This window comes from Hyaena hyaena, unplaced genomic scaffold, assembly GCF_003009895.1.
Source record: "Hyaena hyaena isolate Hyena2069 unplaced genomic scaffold, ASM300989v1 scaffold_1361, whole genome shotgun sequence".
NCBI lineage: Eukaryota > Metazoa > Chordata > Mammalia > Carnivora > Hyaenidae > Hyaena > Hyaena hyaena.
The window spans coordinates 111,267-129,340 of record NW_024081996.1 but is presented as its reverse complement, the minus strand read 5'-3'; the positions used below and the strand labels follow the sequence as shown (position 1 = coordinate 129,340).

Genomic DNA, 18,074 nt, shown 5'->3' with positions numbered 1-18,074 from the left:
GCTCTGTGCTGATAGCAGAGCCTGCTTGGGATTCTCCCTTTCTCCTGCACTCTCTCTCGACCTCTCTCTCAAATAAACAAACTTAAAAATGTAAAAATGGTTGTCTCAGAGTGTGTGTGTATCTTTTTTTAAAATTTTCCTTTTTTAAGTAATCTCTATACCCAGCGTGGGGCTCAAACTTACTCCTCCAAGATCAAGAGTCACCTGCTCTACTGACTGAGCTGGCCTGTATATATATGTGTGTGTGTGTATATATATATATATATCACCTTATATAACACATTATATATATATATATATATATATATATAATACAACACCTCCCTCAAATTGGCATTGCTGAAACCCTTCATATTTTCCTCAGTGTTTTAAAATAACCCTGGCATTGGGGGTGAAAAGAAAACCAATGGGAACAGGTATGAAATGCTTTCTCAGCAACATTGCATCTGCTTTCCAAAAAAAAAATCAATGAAAAGCAGTGTTTTATGAAATAAAACTATTAACATACAATGGCTGCGCTTACCGACATAACCCTGGAGCTCATATTTTGTTGTATTTTCCTTCTTTTAACGGCTGAAGTATCCTTAACACTATTAACTACAGTAGATTGCTATTTTTCATATCAAATCAATATTTATTGCTACAAAGCCCCAAGGACTAGATGAAGTTAATATATTTTTTTTCCTCCAAACTAAACTGCTTAGATGGTGAATTATGTCCTTTTGGCACCCATTTATTTTTAAAGCTTTTTCTTGAACCGTTAGTTTATTTTCTAAGATAGTTAAAAAGCCTTGCAAACAGCAATTCGAGTATAATAATTCATTGCCCTGACTAATCAATCAATAGCATAGTACATTAGTATATAATCAAGTTTAGGTCTCCTAAGTATTATATCAGATATAGAAGCAACTTGGTGTGCATTTTACAGGCATGTTCTTTTTTTCATTTTTCAGCTCCTTCCTAAAATAAAGGAAGAACAATCCTTAACTGAGCCTCATCTTTTAAATGAATAATTTTAGCAGAAACAAATGAAGGGTTACCATATCATCTTGTCAAGTCAGAAGAGATTTATTTCATGAGATCTCGTTTTCTCCAAAATAATCAATACATTTGTAACAGCATTAAGATCCATCTATATACTAAATTGGCTTTTAAGAAAAGAAAAAAAGTGAGTGGTGGAAATAAATTGGATATCCTTTTTTCTATAGAAATTAAACCCATCTGTTGCTGATGTTAGGACATATAACAAAATAAGGAATAATTATAATTTTGTGATCACAAGATTTAACCACAAAGACAACTTTGATTCTTATCTTTCAAAGCAAGACCTTTTCATAAAGCCATAAGAAACTATTTCTGCAAATACCAAAACAAGAGCTATCAACCCTTCTTTTATTTTATTTTGATTTTTTAAAACTTACTTATCTGTTTTTGAAGGAGAGTGCGCATGCACATACACAAACACATAAACACACACATGGGAGACGGAAAGACAGACAGCAAGGAGGACAGAGAATCCCAAGCAGGCTCCATGCTGTCAGTGCAGAGCCCACTGGAGGGCTCGATCCTATGAACTTTGAGATCTTGACCTGAGCCCAAAATAAGAGCCGGATGTTCAACTGACTGAGCCACCCAGGTGCCCTTCAAGCCCTCTTTTAATGTCTGTTTTTCCAATACAAATGTTGCCTAATATCACAATGGAATATAGTGTTGTATTTATCGGTGGCTTCCCTCTGTCACTTAATTCAGAAGATTTCTACATCTCCTCTCCATTACAACAAGCACAGATAAAGACGAGGTTTGTAAATAGTATAAAAATAGAAAGATAGGAGCTTTGATGAAGGAGTGATTGAAGGTCAAAATAACCAAGAATAATGGATTTGGAGACAGAAAATGGGAACAGTCACTATGCCCCTGGCACTTGATGTGTTTTATCTCAGTTAGTCTTCAAAATGATCTTGTAAGAGTTAGTTCCTAATTTTTCAGGTGAGGAAACTCAGGTTCAGAGAAGCCAAATGACTTGGTTAATGTCAGTGGTTGGTAGGAGACCAAGGATCTGAACCCAGACCTGCTCACCCTAAAGTCCATGTTGCTTTGTTACAATCAATACACATTTACTCCAAGGAGCACAGTTTACGAATTGGGTTTATGGGTGCACTGTAGTGGTGGGTGGCTCATCCTGATTGATACATATTTAGGAATTTTGTAAGTATTAAATTTTATTTATTAAACTCAGCCATTATTAAAAAGTATACATGTAAACTGAAAATGATACTAAAACAAAGGTAATAAACACTCAACATAACTCCTTAATGATTTTGCTACATTGTATTATTATCTAGGCTCTTGAGGTGGTTTCCTTCTATTGTGTCTGGATGGTGGAAATATTACAGAGGAGGACAACACTAGTCACTCTTCCCAGATCTGTGTTCACTGGAAAATTGAAATCAGCCACGGTGGGAGTATTTACATCACGGAAATTGGCAAGCACTTCCAATCAGACATTTTTCTCTTAAGAAAGCCAGCAGTTAAACTATGTCTGACCTCGGTTCTTATGCTGAGGGTGTAGTTAAAGCAGAGGAGGCTGAATGCATTGTTAATACCTCTCCAGACCTATGTTTCTAAAAAATCACAAACAATATTTTAGAAGTACTTTGTGGTTTGTATTTCTGATCCATATTTTTTTCTTTTCTGATGTACATAATGAGTTAAAAGTAGCCTGAATGATGTTTGGAAACCCGTATGCTAGAGGTGCCTGGGTGGCTTAGTCGGTTAAGCATCAGACTCTTGGTTTCAGCTCAGGTCATGACCTCATGGTTCATGAGTTGGAGCCCCAAATTAGGCTCAAGTGCTGCTGGTTCAGAGCCTGCTTGAGATTCTCTCTTTTTCTCATTCCGCTCCTCCCCTTCTCTCTCTCTCTCGAAATACATAAATAAACATAAAAAAAAAAAGAAAACCCATATGATAGCCCATCATTTACTGTATTTTTCCATGTCTGTGGATCCAGTAAAGTGAATTAAGTGAGCCCTTTCTCCCTTTGTGTTACTCCAGTTTGGAGTTACTTCTTCAATGTAAAGAAAGAACAGAAAACAAGGAAATCTTTTCATTTACTTATTTTTTAATGTTTACTTATTGTATGTGTGTGAGAGAAAGAGCAAGCAGGGGAGGGGCAGAGAAGGAGGGAGACAGAGAATCCCAAGCAGGCTACATGTTGTCAGTGCAGAGCCTGATGCCGGTCCAAACTCACAAACCGTGAGATCATGACCCAAGCCAAAATCAAGAGTCAGACACAACCGACTGAGCCACTCAAGTGCCCGGAGAAAGGAAGGAAATCTTAAATCTGTTCACTTTGGGTTTTTTCCAGTGTAAGGATAAAAAAAATCTGGCAAAACTAAGCTTGATGACAAAAAGAAAATTGGTTATGAAAACTGCAAACTTCACAGAGCTGTTTTGGCCGGGCTTTCTGGCCAGTACACTCGTGCGCACACGCACGCGCATACACACACACACACACACACACACACCCCACACACACACACAACTGGCTTATGGATGTATTATGAAGGGGAACCGCTTCTCAAGGGTGGTGAATATGTCTTGTTCTTCTCCTTGTACAGAGTAGCATTCTTTATTAGTAGGTCAGAATTCCTCTTACTGTGACTTCCCGTCAGGCCTAAGTATTCCTCACGGTTTCTTTCAGTTTTGTGAAGGGAGAATAGTGAGAGGAACAGGCAGAAAGATGAAGGAGGTTGCACATTAGGAAAGAGGACTTCAACTACCTCCATGTTGACTTCAGTATGTACTTTCTAATGGATTAAATCCTTTCCAGCTTATCTCTTAACTCAGGCAAAAGGCGGGGCAGGCAAAGCACCCCGTGATCAGAAGGAAACCACCCCCTCAAGCAATAAGAGCCACCCAGAGCCAGTGAGACCCCGAGACCCCATGTGCCTCGTGTGACTGACTCCAAGACAATGGTCGACCTGACGTGTACTGCCCACCTGCGTGTCGCCACCGACCTTTGTCCCGCGTTTTCCTCACAGGAGCCTGGAAGTGTTTTCAGCACTTTGGAGACAGGCTTCGAATGCTTGGTGGCCTCACTGAAATAAATTCCTTTCCTGTGTCACCCCTCACACCTCTCTGCTTCCGGGTTGTGTCGGTGGCTAGTGGCCCCCTGCCCCGAGCTGGATGCTTTTGCACCCCTCCACCCCGATTACGGTTACACGGTAGATATTACTGAGCACCACTGCACTTTGGATTATGGAGCAAGTGACGAAGAATGCAGATTGTGTGGCACTGACAATAAACGTGAGAAGTTTTGGGTGCATTTCACTCACTCACTCATAGAACAACACCTGTTGGGTGTTCAGACCCACTGCCCAGGGCCGGAGTAATGTGGCACAAGTGAGGGCTGAAGGGTTGGAGGGAGCAGATTATGAGGAAAGATGCCAGCTGTGTCTGGGGCTGTTGCGTCTGGACTGAGGTGAGGAAGGGGGGTGTGGGTGTGGGGGGGCTGGGTTTCAAAGCCAAGGGCACAGGGGAGCAAGTGGCCTTCTGGGTGTCAGCCTTTGGAGCTGAAGCCTCTGAGGAGATGAACTCTCTCCCTGAGGAGGGAAGACGAGACGAGGGAAAGGTGGAGAGGAAAGTTTAGGACTGAGACTGAAAAAGACTTGGTTGGTGTAGGAGAAACCAAAAGACTGACTGACGCTGAATAGCCACAGAGGTAGAAGGGAGGCCAGAAGACACTCGTAGAAACTAGGGGGACTGTTTTTATTTTAAAAAAAATATTTATTTATAAACTGCAGTGTCATCACAGAGCCTGACATGGGGCTGGAACCCACAAGCCCCGAAATCGTGGCCTGACCAGAAACCAAGGGCCAGAGGCTTAACCGACTCCAAGCCACTCAGGAGCCCCAGGGGGACTGCTTTTTTTTTGTTTGTTTGTTTTTTATTTATTGCTGAGAGAGAGAGAGACAGCGTGAGCAGGGGAGGGTCGGAGAGAGAGGGGGACACAGAATCTGAAGCAGGGTCCAGGCTCCGAGCCGTCACCACAGAGCCCGATGCGGGGCTTGAACCCACGAGCTGTGAGATCATGAACTGAGCTGAAGTCGGACGCTTAACCGACTGAGCCACCCAGGCACCGGGACTGCTTTTTAATAAAGGACTGAGGGTTTCTGCCTTGAATGTTCCCGAGAAGCCACTGAGAGTGAGTGCTGCCGAAAAATACCCCCTGATGGTCACTGTGGAGGCCAAGGGCAAACCTAGGAAGAGATTTTCACGCAGGGACGAGGTGAAAAGCAGTCCGGAGGATGTTAAAGGGTAAGTGGGAAGAAGGAAAATGGGCAAAGCACACGGAAAGCATCCTTCAGACAAGTTTTGCTGTGAAGGGAGGAGTGTGGGAGGGGAAATGAGGGAGAGAAAGAACTGTGACTCTCATGTTTATATTTTACTTTGAGAGTGAGTGAGTGTGTGCAGGGGAGGGACAGAAAGATAGGGAGAGACAGAATCCCAAGCGGTTCAGCTTGGAGCCTGATGTGGGGCCCAAACTCACCACTATGAGATCATGACCTGAGCCAAAATCAAGAATCAAATACTCAACCGACTGAGCCACCCAGGCACTGGAGAAAAGTGTGCCTGTATCCAGGGTACACTGAAGATTGCAGAGAGGAGGAGGGTGCTCAGCAGGGAAGGGGGTGGGATTCAAAGCACAGGTGGTGGGATTATCCCAGGAAGAAGGACCAACCTTCCTTGTTGGAGACAGAAATGAAGTCAATTGCAGGTGGGTGGGAAGGGAGCAAATTACTGACCGGTGACTTCTCGGTTCCCGTGAGTGTGGAGGCAGGGAGTTCTGCAGAGAACATAGGGAGAGGCAGGTGACGACAGAAGGGGTGTGCAGTGGGTAAGCGCGGGAGGAGGTGGAAGGTTTGGGGAGGGTGGAGAGGGTCCAAAATCTTCATTAGAGAACAGGGTAACATAGTGGTACTGAGGGTGCCGCTCAGCAGGGTGATCACGAATTCAAAGGATACTTGCACTTTCTAGGGGTGGGAACTGGCAAGTGACTTCGGCTCTGACCTTAGCTTGGGGCCACATCATTGTACAGCCCCCAGAGCCTCAGTTCAGATTCCAGTCTTGTGAATGGCATTTTGGAATTGGCATTTGGAATCACAGTCCTGCTTCAGTTCCCTCTTCGGAAACTTTGGATAATAGCACATCCTTCGTCGGCTTCTTATGTTGATTATGTGTAACTAGGAACAAGCAAGTTCTAAGAGTGACCGGTTGCTAACATGTGCCATGTTGTCGCTCAGACACATTAAGTCCAGCGCCTTTCATGCTTATATAACTCTTACTTTAACAAACCCTGATGCCAAATCCTGAAAATGAGATTATAATTTGATGCAATGTGGCTGGAAAGCCAACCTGCAGGAAGAATCCAAAGACTGAAATATTTACATTCCTGATGTAGTAAATTCCATGCGTCAAAATTTAATTTGATGATAATTAGACATACGAAGATTGGTACGCAAAGAAATTTCTTATCATTTATAAGGAAAAATATTAGAACTCAAAGGCCCACATGATACGTATGATGGAAAACTATATAGCCAATCAACTTGGTAGTTAAGGTGTCTTTAATGTTATGGGAAATGCAAGTAAAATAATGTCAAGAATAAAAAGCAGACTATGGAATTTTCATTAGAATGTGATCTCAGACACATAATAGGAACTGCTCATGAGACAAAGATTAAAGAAATACCTTATGCTGAAATACTAATGTGGTTGCCTCTGAGTGGTGGGATTATGAGCAGGACTGGCTTTACGGGCACAGAGCTCTCACAGCCCCACAGTGCCCCTCACCCCTCATATAAAAGAATTAGGGACTTAGTTTGATGCTTCGCTGTCACTGTCTTGAAATGTTTAGTGATTTTTGAACAAGGGCCCTATACTTTCTCTTTCCACTGGGCTCTGCAAACGATGCATCTGGTTCTAACTATAAGTACTTATTTTATTCTTAATACTTTTGGTATTTTTCATTTTTTTAAAGTTTATTTACTTAAGGAATCTCTACACCTAACAAGGTGCTTGAACTCATGACCCCTGAAATCAAGAGTTGCCTGCTCTTCCGACTGAGCCAGCCAGCCGCCTGTTTTCCTATTTGTCATTTTTGAACAGTAGACACATATGCCTTATATGTTCCAAAAAGAAATCATATTATAGAAACGTAAGGAGGCCCCAATTAATTGGTTAATTGCCCTTCTGCTTTTCTTGACAGGCCATATCTCACTGCTCCCTGGAAATGCTTTCTGGATTATGCCACATAACTTGAAAAGAAAAAGAGTGGCAAACTAAGAAGCAAACAAATAAATATCAACCCCAATTTCCAGTTTGTCTATGTTCATCCTTGTTTGATTTCCTCTGAATTGGTTTTCACCCCATCGTTACATGAAAAATCTTCTTAAATTTGTACTTAATCTTCATGTTTTTCAATCCAATGGACATTTTCCCACCCAACAGACATCTTCATCGATGTCTCAGTGGTAAACAGTGCAACTCACTCAATCCTTTAAAAATGCCAGTTGCCCTACTTTTCGTCACAAGGCTCCTGCCTCTCCGGCTGATGGTGGCAATCACTTCTACTCACATTCTGTTTGGGTGACGAAGCTGATCCATTCAGAAGCTGTGCTGCCCACCTCATTGTGGGCCATCACCCTCAGCTTGTAGGTGGTGTAAGGCTGGAGGTCCCCAAGGCTGGCTGTCTGCTCCAGCCCCACATACTTTGTCTTTATTTGGCTGGGAGTGCACGGAGTGGCTAAATCCGGGGCGCAAGCCACGTAGAGTTGAAGCTCATAGCTAGAACGAGAGAGCAGGCAATCAGATTAGCTTAACTTTCGTTTAAAATGGGGTATCTTTTGTGAAGAGACATTTGGTTTTCGTGGCGCTACAAGCCCTTTCAGATTTCCATTTGTGGGAAACGGCTCTCCGAAACACTTTACTGAATGCTGTTGGAAGTGAGCAGCAGATGTAACCCGAGAAGTGACAAGAAAAGTCACATGTGTACACAGGTTGCTGTCCAGCCAGCAACTAGCAATCCTTGTTGGCAGAGATAAGAGATTTCTCTCTTTTCAGAGAAGAGCGATAAAAGTGCTCTCCTCTGTTGAAAATAAAGAATATATATATTTTTTCAAATAAATAAATAAATAAAAACCAAACAAACAGCACCTTTTGTTCCAGATTATTTTGAGTGAAATCTCTCTCTTTTTTTTTTTTAAAAACAGTGGTTCTTTACAGCATTTTAAATTAGATCAGGCAAATTCTGATTTAACCACAGAACTTTCTTATGCTCCAGCCGACTCCCACAGAATGAATAATTCCAAGGAACCATGGGGAGGAACATACTCTTTCAATGGATGCAAACACATTGCAACATATTTCTTATTTAAAGACAATGTGGTTGTTTCCTTTTCTATCATTAGCTGATTTTATGATTGAAACACATTGCAGGGAACATAGCAACTCAAGTCAGTTTATTTGTCTATTTTGCTATAGGTATTTGTTCAATCAGCAAGTCTTCCTTGGGCAGAGCTGGGTAGCTGTAAGTCTGTACACATGTCTTATGTTGGCCCACTACCTTTGAATGACACCATTGGGGTACAGAGGATGACTCCACTGGAAGGAAGCTGTCCTTGAGGACAGCATCTGGATTTGAGGAGAGGACAGTCCTGAGGGCGGAGCAGGAGGAGTTCTTAGCTCTGCTGTCGGCCCTTTGCTGCAACAATTGAAGCAAGTGCAGGCCTCCACCCCAATGGAGTATGTAGTGAAGGGCTGTAGGCTGTGAAGAGTCTGCTGTGTGGCCGTGCCTTCAGACAGCTGCAGGAAGACAGAGGACACAAGGTGAGGCAGTGTCACAAGTCACAGACAACAGATAAATGTTTACCATGTATCCCACCTCCTATGAAGGGAGTGCCATGCTGGGTCCCCTGGGAGATGCACTGTGGCATTTCATAGTATTTACCCTGGAGGAATCGCCAATCCAGTTTGAGAGGCATATCTTAAACATGTGAAAAATGTAATGGTATAATAGTTAGAAGTTTGAGGTAACAGGATAGAGATCACGAGTCACAATATTATTTATCACCATAGAAAGATATTAGAATATAGCATAAAACACACAAAATATACTTTCTTAAGTTTTTATTTAAATTCCAGTTAGTCAACATATAGTGTAATATTAGTTTCAGGTGTACAGTTTAGTGATTCAGCATTTCTATATATCACCCAGTGCTTATCACAAGAGCCCTCCTTAATCCCCATCATCTGGTTAACCCATCCCCCCCCCCCACCTCCTCTCTGGTGACCATCAGTTTGTTTTCTATAGTTAAGAGTCTGTTTCTTGGTTTAGCTCTCTCCTTTCCCCCATGATCATTTGCTTTGTTTCTTAAATTCTACATGAGAGTGAAATCACATGGTATTTGTCTTTCTCTGACTGACTTATTTTGCTTAGCATAATACTTTCTGGCTCCACCCATGTTGTTGTCAATGGCAAGACTTCATTCTTTTTAATGACCAAGTAGTATTCCAATATATACACACATATATATACCTCACATCTTTATCCATTCATCAGTTGGTGGACATTTGGGCTTTTTCCATAATTTAGCTATTGTAGATAATGCTGCTAAAAACATTGGGGTGCATATATCTCCTTGAATGAGTGTTTTTGTATCTTTTGGGTCAATATCTAGTAGTGCAATTGTTGGATTGTAGGGTAGTTCTATTTTTTACTTTCTGAGAAACTTCCATACTGTTTTCCAGACTGGCTGCACCAGTTTAGCATTCCCAGAAATGGAAAATACACACAATATTAATCAAATTCTGTGGCCCTCAGAAAAATGCCTTTTCAAAAACAAAATCTGTATTTGAATTATATTTCTAGTCAGTATTCACTAAAGTCCATATTCTGCTATTGTTACCTGCATGTGATTTGGGGGCCAAAAATTCCCTCAAATCCATGTTAGAGTGGGTATCTAAGAGCTTGAAAGTCCATCTCTTCTTCAGAGGGTGTTGGGTTATAGGAAATATCGTAGCCTTTTCTTCAACCATCTTTGTTGCATTATGAACTTTTTGGTTTATTTAGAGCACATATTTTATCTCATTGTGGTTTCATTAAGAACTCTTTGGAACAGAAGAGTTCAGAAACTGGGAAACGAATTTCCACAGTGACGTAAGCAACATATAATTAAGAAGCGTTATCTGCTATTTAAAAAATGCATACAATGCACTCCAAATATAAATTATTTTAGTTTATTAATATTATCATGTTATAACCGTGGATAATCAAGGGTTGATTGTATTTACATCATCTATATTTATTGAATACGAAGCCCTGTAGAAAATATGCTAATATTCCTTTAACATTCAAAACGAGGCCTCTTTCCTTGCAAGTTATTTTTTGAAATTGTGTTTCCATACCTGGCACTCTGGGTTCAGAGGATTTCTCGTACATACCCAAATTGTCCCCTAAATTGGTCTAAATAATTTATAATACCATAGTGGCATCTGCACAACTTGTCCACGAGGGCTTTTTATGAACCAAGTGTCATCATCTACACTTACTCATGAGAAACATGAGTGGGATGTGCTGTGCAGCAGAGAAGAGGTCTCATTCTACTGTTTCTCAGTGTCTTTGTATAAATAATGAAGGAAGTGGTCTCATTAGTTATTAGGGTCCCATCAACCAGTGGCTTTATTAAAACAGTGTGGAAAAATGATTTCTCTAAACTGTCCATTGTGTTTCCCCAATGTGCCCCAAATGTGCCAAGGTAAAAACAATGGAGCAAAGGTTGTGCTGGCCAAACTGCTCTTCTCTCTCCTGAAGCACCGGAACTTTCTCGAAGTCACCAATAGAAAGACTGAGCTTTCAGTGTATTTTTAAACATTTGCTCATGCCAAAATGAGGAGAATAGTCTTTGCTCTATTTTTTCTCTCTCATATTAACATTTACACCACCGATAATGGCCATGTGTTGACTCTTTAGTGTGTGCCATGATTTTTAAGTTAATTGTTGCTAAAGTCTTGGGCTTCTTATATGTGTGGAGTCTTTAATACCTTTAGTACTTCTCTCCCTGAACATTTACATATTTTCTGTTTATTTTCTAACACTTTTTTCAGTGGATCTTTGTGCTAAGTTCATCATGAGCAATTGAGAACACAAGGTCAAGAAAGAAGGGTCAGGAGAAGAAAAGGCAAGGGCACCAGAGTTTATTTTTAAAGAATCAACCAGTCGAGGATTTTTGTTCTGAGTGCTCGGCTACTCACCACGGTCTCTGTGCCGCTGGTGTTGGAGAACAATCTGTAGAGACTGATGATTCCATTTGGCCTCCCAGGGGCACTGATGTTGACCACTGCGTGGGTGGAAGAGACTGTGTGGAACCTGGGGGCTCCAATACCTTCTGGGGGAGCAGGCCCAGTTCTACACCACGTCCAGTTACTGGGGGCCTTTCCTGCTGAATTCACTGCCGAGACCTCCAAAGAGAAATCAAGAAGACTGCTCAAAAGCAAGTTGCCTCAGGCTGAAAGAAAAGTTGGCAACCAAAAGCAACCAAACACGACAGAATGCTCTATAAACTTCGATCAAGCAACTTTGTAATCACAAAGGAGATCAGGTCCTTCCTCTTTTTGCCCATGACCATTTGAATACAAAGGGGCCGATTAGGTGCCCTAATTTCAGAATGCAGCAGGCTTGTTTCAGCCTAATAAGAAACCACTCATTTCTTTATGTGGGGTGTCAGCTTCTGCAACCTGAATGCACCTGCAGACTACATAAAACTCAGCAATTCTTAAACACCGTGCCCACCAAATCTGCATGAAAATTAAATTTTCCTTTCATCAAGGAGGGAATAAACATATGGAAGGATGTATAATCTTATTTATCAAGAACCATTTGTATAATTAAACACGAATATCCTAAAAGGTTGCCTTAGGTCATCATTTGCATGAGTAAGTAATTTGTAGAATGTCAGGTACAATAGACAGAGTAGATGGATGTGTGAGTGTATAGGGTTAAATTAGGCCCAATAACAGCCAACTACACAGTGATCAATCAGAATGATAGATTTAAATGGCAATACAAGAAGACTATCTGCGTGTTTAGGACCAGGAGTATTCCTTAGTAAGCTTTCACGTGCAAATCTAACTTCAGGAAATTTTCTTTCTCATTCGGTATCTACCACAATAGATTCTCTCTTTCTCTTTCTGTCTCTCTGTCTCTCTCTTTCTCTCTATCTAATATATTTGCTCTGAGCTCTTAAAGACTGGAAAACTTGTTTGATTCTATAGTACACACATTCCAGGTATGCCATTTTAAAAAAAAAGCACTCAGAACATTCGAAGAAGGAGATGCTTAGAAACAAACTGTACAATTCTCTGCTGTGAGAGTTTAACCTGGGTTTTGTTTCTTTATTTTTCAATCAATAATATCTTCAAGAGAGTAAATATGGGAGAGACTTTTAGCAGTTAGGCCAAATCTTATTAATGTTTCCATATACTTTTTTTGGTGGTTTCCTTTAGAAAAGTAAAATTTCTGATGTGGAACTGCTCTCAGATTGCTGACAAATGCACACCTGCAGCCCCTTGCTGAGAAGATTGCCAGAAACCCCATTTTTATTTTTTAAACTGTTATTTTATTTTTTTATTTCAAGTTTTTATTTAAATTGTCGTTAGTTAACATATATGGTAACTTTGCTTTCAGGTGTAGAATTTAGCGATTCGTCACTTACGTATAACACCCAGTGCTCATCCCAACACGTGCCCCATATTTTAAGAGACAATTAATTCCTTACAAAACAGAACCTGCCCTTTATAGACACACTTGCTCACTGTTTGTATAATAATCACTCGCATTTTGTAAACCCTCCACTTTACAAAGCACTTTAATGTGTTATCTGACTTCCTCCTCATAATACAACTTCATAGGGTGGCTGGAGAATGTATTAGCTCCTTTACTGGAGAGAAAATTGAGCCTCTGAAAATGTCACTCTCTTGCTCTTAGGTGATAGAAGTTACAAGAACTGAGTAAACTCTTTTTTAATGTTTATTTATTTATTTTGATAGAGAGAGAGACAGTGTGATTGGGGGAGGGGCAGAGAGAGAGGTAAACAAGAGTGTCCCAAGCAGGCCCTGGACTGTAAGCACGGAGCCCAATGTGGGGCTTGAACTCATGAAACCGTGAGATCACAACCTGAGCCTAATCCAAGAGTGGGATGCTTAACTGACTGAGTCACTCAGGTGTCCCTCCAATAAACGCTTTTATTGCTCTTTCCAATAAACCATGCTTTTGATTCTGTATGTCAGCCATATGCATAAGTATGACACTCGGGACCATGAAAATCAAATGGCTCATCTGTAGACAAATATGTGCAGTCCTGGGTTAGGTCAAGTTAGTTTGTAAGGATGGATGGACAGCCCAGGTTGTCTTAGGTGATGGAGATTTACTGTCATAGGCACAGGGACGCAGGGAGCAGCACACTAAATTAGCAATAGGAAAACCACTTCGTGGAAACCAGACCCCAACAGCAGCTGCTCTGCAGTCCCCTCTCAAGTGGCCCCGGTCAGTCTTAGCAGAGGGAGAGTAGGTATAGAGGTTATTGATGAAGAGGTCAGATTTCAGAACTGATGAGAGAGTCCTTGACTCCTCAGTCAGCTCCAGACCAACCTCTTTAATGCATATCTAGCCCAGAGGTAGGGGAGAACATTTCTTGTTACACAAGGAGTGACAAAGTTTGAAAAGAAAATATTCTTGGGGAAGGGGTGCAAAATATGGTGTACGTATTAATATCAAGTTCTTTGCAAAGAATAGGGCTCTTGTTGGTGACTTAAGGTGTTAAAGATAAACTGAGGCATATTAAAAATGTTAAGAGTTTATTTGAACAAAAAACAATTCTAACAGGGCAGCGCCACACAGAAGTGGCTAGGAGCTGTCGGCCAACATAGGGAACATGCAGAGCACAGAAAGGAGATTATTCGATTAGCTATAGCTATTGTTCTTTGTGTTTTGATTTTGTAATCTTGAAGCATTTACCAGCTTAGGTTTCAGTTTGTTTATACAGACCTTCAAAGCATTAGAGCCACCTTAGACTAATAGCCTCCTTGCTTAATTAAATAAAGGGCATACAGAATTTTGATAGAGGTCACAATGGATGGGAAAGAAAACAGGGAGGAAAATAAAACTGGGTGTAATAAAATAAAAATTCAGCGAGTTGCCAGTTAATTACTGAGCACCAATAGGACACAAGCAACAGGGCAGGTGTGAGTATGTTGGAAAAAATGAAAGAAGTATAATCCATAGAAAGTGGTCAGCACGGGGTCCGGCCCAGGATTACGAACATTCACTTTGCTTTCATTTCTGATGTAGATATAGCATCATAAATACTATGAAGGCTTTTTAATGCTAGTGCTGTCAGATAAAAACTAAACCTCATACCTTCCTGTGTTAGGTAAGTTTTTGCTGGGTAGAGTCCTATTTCCAAAATGTGATTTAACCTATGGTATTTTAAAGCACTTGAGCCTTAGTATTATGGTGTTTCTGTGTATTTCTGTGGAAATATTCAGTTCTGAAAAGTAGGCAATTTAAAATTCTCCATCACTAACTGAGAATGTGTGTAGGACGTAGTATCTTTTGTCTTTGACAGGAGACCTTCATAATATAGTGCTCTTTTTCTTAGTCTTTCTTTTTAGTATTCAATCAATTTGAGATCAAAATAGCATTCATATAAATCAACGTGTTTATGCAAAGCAGGAGCAGCTATTTACATGAGCTACTCAGAAAATGAAAGCAGTTACGATGAAGAGAAAGCTGACTGAAATAATGAAGAATTATGGATTTCACAAAATTTGTACCACAAGACAGTGTTTCTGTTACACAAAACCACCAGAATAAGAGTAAAAAAGAAACTATCAATGGTATCCTCTCTGTCTGTTGAAGTAAAAAGTCCTTTTGCCAAAAATTGCTGTGGCTTTCTGCCGATGCCCAGGGAAGCAAGAACAAAGGAACTGAAGTGTAATAGTCCAGGGTTCAGAATAAAAATACTAATGGATATGCTTGTGATTTCTACCGACAAACCTGGACCCCAGGATTTGGGTTCATCTTTATAGGTTGTGAAAAAAGAAGCAGAAATCTTGTATGGGAAATTTTGAGCAATATGCTCTGATCTTTTCATTTTAATGAACCAATACAAAAATCAAGAAATAAAATCTTGTGAACATGGAGTTGCCTACCATATCTATCTCTATCTATCATATCTATCATGTTTCTAATCCATCCATCCATCCATCCATCCATCCATCCATCCATCCATCCATTATCACCTAGTTACCTACTTTTTACCTAACTGACAAGCTAATCCATCTGGTTTGTGTCCCAAGATTTCCTGACATGATCATAAGGTAAATAAACGTGGGCTTTTACTGTGTGGGCTGCTCATAGCAAAGAAGGGACATAGTTATGGGATGAGAGCAAGTAAGGCTTATGCATTACAAGGCCCAGTAGTACAAAGTAAGGATACTCTTTTTTTTAAATTTTTTAAACATTTATTTATTTTTGAGAGACAGAAACAGAGCATGAGCAGGGGAGGGGCAGAGAGAGAGAGGGAGACACAGAATCCAAAGTGGGCTCCAGGCTCTGAGCTGTCAGCACAGAGCCCAATGTGGGGCTCAAACCCACAAACTGTGAGATCATGATTGAGCTGAAGTCAGCGCTTAACCAACTGAGCTACCCAGGCTCCCCAAGAGAGAATACTCCGGGGAGCCGGGGTAGCTCAGTTGGTTAAGCAGCTGGCCCTTGGTTTCGGCTCAGGTCATGATCTGACAGTTTGTGAGTTCAAGCCCTGCAATGGGCTTTGTACTGACAACATGGAGCTTGCTTGGTATTCTCTTTCTCCCTGTCTCTCTGCTCTTCCCCTGCTCATGCTTTCTGTCTCACTCAAAATAAACTTAAAAACAAGTAAGGACAATCTTTATTTTTTATTTATTCAAAATATCTTTATCTCAAATGTATCCAGCTGAAAATATTTATTATTTTATAATTTAAAAAAAGATGAGGGGCGCCTGGGTGGTATAGTCAGTTAAAGGTCTGACTTGATTTCAGCTTAGGTCATGATTTCACAGTTCCTGAGTTTGAGCCTCACATTGGGCTCTGCACTGACGGCATGGAGCCTACTTAGTGTTTTGTCTCCCTCTGCCTCTGCTCCTTCTCAGCTTGTTCTATCTCCCCCAATATCAATAAAATATAAACTTAAAAAATATGATTAAGGTTTTCACTAAAACAATTATTTGTGTTTAGTGAACACTTGCACACACACGTGCACGCGCGCGCGTGCACGCACACACACACACACACACACACACACACTCATAACTGTAAGAGTTAGGAACCTCTCAATGAAGAGCTGTGAAGACTGAGAGCAAGTTTGGACTGGTTCAATTGGAGTGTTCTCTTCTCTAAGGTTTTGGCTGTACCCATGCCAAGAGCTATAATGTAAATTAACTATTTGGATAAAGACAAAATAAAACCATTTAACCACAAATTCTATAATTGACTACAAAAATAGTAGATGAATTTCTGTTTATATGTCTATTTTCAATCTAATTTTTAAAAACCTTACTAGTTACTATTACCATCTTTATATTATTATTCATTAATGAAATAAAATTGTTCTTTTATTTACTCCCCTCAACCAGTACTAATGACTATATTTGCCTTAAAAACTTTCAATTACCTAAAGTGTCAACATCTGCCACAAGCTGCCAAAATCCCATTGCAGTGGAAACGATGGGTTTAATCGTTTCTTCTCTATTGAAAACTGCCTCCTAGAAATCTTCCATCAGAGGGGCACCTGGGTGGCTCAGTCAGTTAAGTGTCTGACTTTGGCTCAGGTCATGATCTTGCAGTTCATGGGTTCGAGCCCTGCATCAAGTTCTGTGCTGGCAGCTCAGAGCCTGCAGCCTGTTTCAGATTCTGCGTCTCCCTCTTTCTCTGTCTCTGGCCCTCCACTGCTCATGTTCTGTCTCTCTCTGTCTCAAAAATAAATAAAAACTATAAAAAAATGTTTAAGAAAAAGAAATCTTCCATCAGAGAGCTCTTTGTCTAAATGTGTTCCTGGGCTATGATCATCAAAATCATTTTGGAGTACCTGTATTAGTGTTTGTGGTAAAAGGACCTTGGAACTTGCCTTTTCAACACATTTCTAAGTGATTCTTGTGCCCAATCTTGTTTGAGAAACATAGAGGGCTATTCTTTATAGAACCAGGAACAGATATGTAGACATTCTTTTGTTGATGTTTATTTATTTTTGAGACAGAATGAAACAGAGCATGAGCAGGGGAGGGGAAGAGAAAGAGGAAGACACAGAATCTGAAGCTTCAGGCTCTGAGCTGTCATCACAGAGCCCGATGTGGGGCTCGAACTCATGTGGGGCCTGAACTCATGTGGGGCCCAAACTCATGAACCATAAGATCATGATCTGAGCCAAAGTTGGACGCTTAACTGACTGAGCCACCCAGGCACCCTGGCACTATATGCATTCTTAAATTCCTATTCATATGATGTCAGTTTAGAGTTGTATTTTGTATTTCTATTATCATTACCTTCAATCATTCAAAAAAGCATGAAGCATGTATCTGAATATGTTATGGCTGCAATCATCATAGAGTTTATTGCAGTGGTCATGGTTCCAAACAGAACGGGAGCTCATTAGCTTTGGAGAAGGAACCTTGCTATCTCGTTTTCACTCCAGGTGTAAATTTCTCGAAGCCCTGATATTTCTGGAGCTTGTTGGATGGATCTATTTTTCCCCTGAAGCCCAGATGAATATCATTCTAAATGCTCCCAATTTCTCTCAACACACATTTCTCCTTTTAATTTGATTCTAGAAGGGAGGCAAAGATCTGTGAACGTGGGGCGCCTGAGTGGCTCAGTCAGTTAAGCGTCTGACTTAAGCTCAGGTCATGATCTCACAGTTTGCGGGTTCGAGCCCCACATCGGGCTCTGTGCTGACAGCTCAGAGCCTGGAGCCTGCTTCAGATTC

General features: G+C 40.8%; 1 protein-coding gene across 1 annotated transcript in view; it reads right to left on the bottom strand.

Annotated features, from left to right (window-relative positions):
• The window catches only part of LOC120225274 (usherin-like), a 54,526-nt gene that overhangs the window by 17,343 nt on the left and 19,109 nt on the right, over positions 1-18,074 (bottom strand). Inside the window, exons 3-5 of the mRNA XM_039223522.1 lie at positions 11,311-11,517; positions 8,624-8,862; positions 7,637-7,845 (exon numbers count right to left, since the gene is read on the bottom strand). Of these exons, the coding sequence (XP_039079453.1) occupies positions 7,637-7,845; positions 8,624-8,862; positions 11,311-11,517 (655 nt within the window). The remainder of the gene's footprint in view (positions 1-7,636; positions 7,846-8,623; positions 8,863-11,310; positions 11,518-18,074) is intronic.